This window comes from Plasmodium fragile (assembly GCF_000956335.1).
Source record: "Plasmodium fragile strain nilgiri unplaced genomic scaffold supercont1.29, whole genome shotgun sequence".
Classification (NCBI taxonomy): domain Eukaryota; phylum Apicomplexa; class Aconoidasida; order Haemosporida; family Plasmodiidae; genus Plasmodium; species Plasmodium fragile.
The window spans coordinates 154,412-159,068 of NW_012192609.1; the positions used below are offsets into that span (position 1 = coordinate 154,412).

The 4,657-nt window shown below is 37.3% G+C and overlaps 2 protein-coding genes across 2 annotated transcripts; one reads left to right on the forward strand and one right to left on the reverse strand.

Annotated features, from left to right (window-relative positions):
- Window positions 1-539: 539 nt before the first annotated feature.
- Window positions 540-2,594, forward strand: AK88_02823 (uncharacterized protein; the record flags this gene model as incomplete). Its single annotated transcript, XM_012480446.1, has 1 exon — window positions 540-2,594. The coding sequence occupies one exon, from the start codon at window positions 540-542 to the stop codon at window positions 2,592-2,594; it is 2,055 nt and encodes a 684-aa protein (XP_012335869.1).
- Window positions 2,595-3,543: 949 nt separating this feature from the next.
- Window positions 3,544-4,573, reverse strand: AK88_02824 (uncharacterized protein; the record flags this gene model as incomplete). Its single annotated transcript, XM_012480447.1, has 4 exons — window positions 3,544-3,588; window positions 3,762-3,875; window positions 4,154-4,216; window positions 4,493-4,573. The coding sequence occupies 4 exons, from the start codon at window positions 4,571-4,573 to the stop codon at window positions 3,544-3,546; spliced, it is 303 nt and encodes a 100-aa protein (XP_012335870.1).
- Between the last annotated feature and the right edge of the window lie 84 nt (window positions 4,574-4,657).

The following is a 4,657-nucleotide window of genomic DNA, read 5'->3' on the forward strand; positions in this document are numbered from 1 at the left end:
AAAGGAATTTACACATAATATGTAAACAATATACACTAATCCGATTACACATGTTCGAGTTATTTAAGCTTCGTAAATTCCCTCCTCTTCTGCTACTATTTGAAAAAAACATTAATTAAAGAATGAGGAAAAAATAAAACAGTTTTTTCCGTTCACCCATTACGCGCCAAAAACGTAACCCATTATTATGTTTTTTTTTTTTGTCATTACAAATGAAAAAGCAAGTTTTCCCTGCTCATACTGTCTGCGCTAATAGCACCACAAATTAACAACGTTGACGTAGTTCAAAGTATTAAACAAAACATTCTGTTAACATTCATGCTGTCTAAATAAGCAAAATACTATATATACAAAAAGGGCGGGTAAAAAAAATATTTGCGACATCGGGTAAGTCACCTTTTACCGGCAAGTAGGTGCGGAAGAGTACTCCGTAGTGTAGAGTAAACAGGAGGCCCAAAAGGGCAGCAGCTGCAAGAAGCGCATGGACTAACGCACTGAGTGGCTCATCGTATTGCCCACTACGTAGCAACCCCCTCAAAATGCCAAATGTAAACGCCAATAAGCCCGGCGCTGACCCTCATTGGACCCTCGCCCTCCCCCATAGCGCCAAACACCACGTAGGGGCATATGTACAAAATAATTGTGACAGCACAAAAGACTCCTTGCAATGTGCCAGTAATAGCCAAAGAGGAAGTTTTCACAACAAGGCTGCACAAAACAGCTGCAGCGATAGCACTAGAAGCAGTAACCCTAACAATGAAGTACTCTCCCCCGATTTGTGCACATCAAATAATGCAGCCAACGCTGCTCTTTCGAAAAATCACAACAATGATGACACGTACGAAGTGTACCAGTTAAATGTAAAAAGTAGTACCAATGACTCGTCACCGCAAAACTCTAAGTTAAGTGTAGCTAGCTATGCACAACAGTATGAAGAATCTTACGAAGAAAGAACAAAATTTAACAAAAAAAAAAGCAGTTTTTATGATAATAATGCTGTACCAGATACTTATCCCTTTCTGCATAGCTATAATAATAGTCATACGGACAATGCGAATAGGAAGTATGATAACGGGACACATCAACAGAACAATTCCAGTGGCGGATGTACCCCCCAGAAAAACAGCACGCAGCATGCTAGCATGTCTGATCAGCGCACTTCAGGCGGGCCAAATATGAATGAACATATGTTAGTGTTGGGACCAGATAATTTGGAAAACTTCTGCTTAGGCAACAAAGGAGCCTCCAAATGGGGCCCTGAAAAGGAGGAACAGCGCAGCGGGGTAAGATGCGAAGTAGGAAGTGATTCACCAAACTGCCTGCCGAATGAACAGGGTAGTGCCAGCTGTGCTTCCCAGGGTTCCCCACAGGGACATAACCAAAACGACGGCGATGGGAACAAGCTAAGCGTGCACAACTACGATGTAGACAAACTGTATGAAAATTTTTGCTTCAACCGAGAGAGAGCAATGAGTCATACAAAGATATTCAATTATGCTGGAAGTGAAGACATGAAAATTACCAAGACAAAAGATAAGACGAATACATTTGTCCCAAAGTACAATAAACTGACAGCCAAAGAAATCCATTTTAACAGCCTCGCAGGGAATGATAACATAACCATTTTAGCTGCAAACAAAATGAAATTAGATCTTAGCAAGTTATCCGAAAAAAATGAAGATGGTTTACCAGACGTATATCCATTTCATCTTTCCATTGATACGAAAAATGAAGAGGAAAAAAAAAAAACACATAAACCTCCTTGCTTGGAAAAGTTATACCCTACAAATTATAACTATATAAATAAATATAACCACAATAATGCTGATATTACCCTGGAGGAAAGAAGAAGTTATATGAACTCGAGTCATATTTTTGATTACGATTATGATGATAATAAAATGGAGCAACCGTATGAGAAGGGAAGTAAAAACACAGAGCAAGTCGTCACGCAACGAATAAGCAAAGATATAACCAATGTGGACAGCGAGAAAGAGCAGAAAAGGAAGGTAAACCCACTATACAGCGACTTATTTGGAAGAAAAACACCAGATATTAATCACAATGCTCCATGTGAAAAAATCATGCCAACAACATTGAATTGTAATTGGATGTATTGCCCTATCAACAGCAGGAAGTATTCGGAACAGTCCATTAATTCTTCTGATTATTTACAATCTTGTGAAAAGGGAAACTTTAACAGAAAGTCATATTTTGGTAAAGAAGTATATGATGATGAAAAAAAAAAAATTCTTGAAGAAGCAATACAGAAGGGTTCCAAGGCTTTGCTCAGAGTACATATGCAATCCATTTTACAGGATGGTGTTAACTACAATTTGGAAGATTGTAATAATGTAGAATCCAGTTACCTAATTCTACATAACATAAAAGATTCTGTGTCAGATGCGGAGATAAAAGATGCTGTGAGGAACAGCGGTGCCTTCATAGTTACCTATGAACCGGAGTATGACTTCCTATGTAATAGACGCAAAAGCAACGCGAAATTGTGCATTAGGCATGCTAATGGGAAAGAGGGCTTAAATTTATTAACGAGTTTGTTGGCTCAGCTGGAAATTACAGTTCACCTCATGTGACGCTATGGGAGGTGCTATTGTCATGGAGAAGAGCCCTCCCGGATGCGCCTCCATCAGTGTGTGCGTATAAACACGTCACTCACACCTGCACCCGCTTTAACGACCCTTTTCCCAATGTTTGTCAAAAATCGTGGAGTAGGAAATTCATTTACAGTTAATTATAACGTTAATGCTAGACGCCAAGGGAGGCGTAAAAATGGGTACACAAATTAGCATAAAATTATACGCAAAGTGAAAGTGATGATAACATTAAACCCAACCCCACTTTTCCTTTAGCACATTTTATTAAAGCAACACGATTGAAAAAAAAAAAAAAAAAAAAAAAAAAAAAAAACATTTAATTATTACACCACCATGGAGAAGTGGTAACAACATGACAGCCAGAAAACAGTCGAATGACAGCTAAGTGAAAGCAGTATAACAAAAATGCACACGAATCTTTGACCAAAAAAAAAAAAAAAATATAATAAAAGAAAATTAAATGATCCTAATTAGACAAATTAAGGTTACCCTCTAGTGAATTTTCCTTTTTTTGGTTTGTGAAAGATCTTCCTCGGTTTGCCCTTAACCTAAAAAGAAGAAGGGGGAGAGGGAAAAGGAAGAAAAAAATAAGCACAAATATTACGATAAAAACAAGAGGTCCTATTTACGCGCTTATGCAAATACACCGCATATACATGTGAACGCAAGAAGGAACATGCGACGTATAGGCACGCATGCAATGGTCCAATCAATGAAACTTCTATGCGCGTAAAAAGGCAAAACAAAATAAAAGGCCTTTATTTTAGTGCTAAAACAAAAGGGTAGTAGCGTGGGCGAATAGTGCGCAACGTTTCAGTTATGCTAAATGTGCAAATTTTGCCTTCCAGACAAATGTCAGATCTGTGCATGGCCACGGGATCAAGCGAGTACACGAACGGACGAACGAAGCGGCGGTTTGCTCTGCAGCTTAAGACAAATTGCCATTTTGCACGCGCATGATGTATCTTTTCGTCTAAGCAATGTTAGCAAGCAACGGGCGAAATTGCGCAGAAATACGTTCAAATAATTACTCGTGTAGATATTAAAGAATATTATCTCGTGTGCACATTAAAAAAAAAAAAAAAAAGAAGAAGAAGCAAAGGGCCCATTTTTGTTTAAAACATTTCTTGCTATGTATTGCTTTACCTTTCGCTTTCTTCTTTTTTTTTTAAACTTTTTACGTTTTTGTATAATTTCTTCTTCTACATGATCTTCTTTTTTTAGTGAATAATCATCTTCATTTAAAGACATTTTTTGGAACTGTTTAAAAATTGGGGGGGAAATGGGAGTAAAATTAGTGGCAGTGTTTTAAAAGGCTCAGATTTGCGCGGCAGATGGCCTCAGTTCGCAGCAGTTCATGGCGGCTTGCACGTTTACATGAAGACAGGGTTGTTAGTGCATAGGTGTTGTGTAGTGTATGCATGATTAAAGTGCACCTGCATTTATAAGTTGGAGTATGCTTATAAATGCAGACTGCTCATATGTTCGCACGCTCACACGCCTTTGCAGCGCATACGTGCAAGCTAGCAGCTCCTTACATTTATTAGGTTTTCTTCAAACGCTTTATCGAAGAAGTTGGCTTCTTTATTAATTAAACGCCACTAATGGGAAAAAAGACGAAGGGGGAAAATAAAGATTTTGAAGTGGGAACTCGAATAATTTTATTGCATTTTTTTTTTTTTTTTGTTCTTTGAGCAGCGAAATAGGATGACGTTTATGTTTTGGGCGCGCACATAAGTTTCATATCAAAAATATAAACGAAAAGACTTGGAAGTGTTGCAAAAGGATAATCACATGTAATGCTCGCATTGTTCATAATAGTGTAATTGTATCAATTTTCCTGACATGTTTTTTCTGTTTTATTCAAAAAGTATTACTTTTAAGGAGGGTTTGTTTTTTAATTGTGTGTTGACAACCTGGTGAAGATTCTTTGGATTTTTATTGTTATTTTTACCCATTTGGTTGATTTATACAAAATAAAGTGCTTTCCCTTTTTTTTTTTTTTTTTTTTTTTTTTTTTTTTTTTTCTTTTTTTTTTTTTT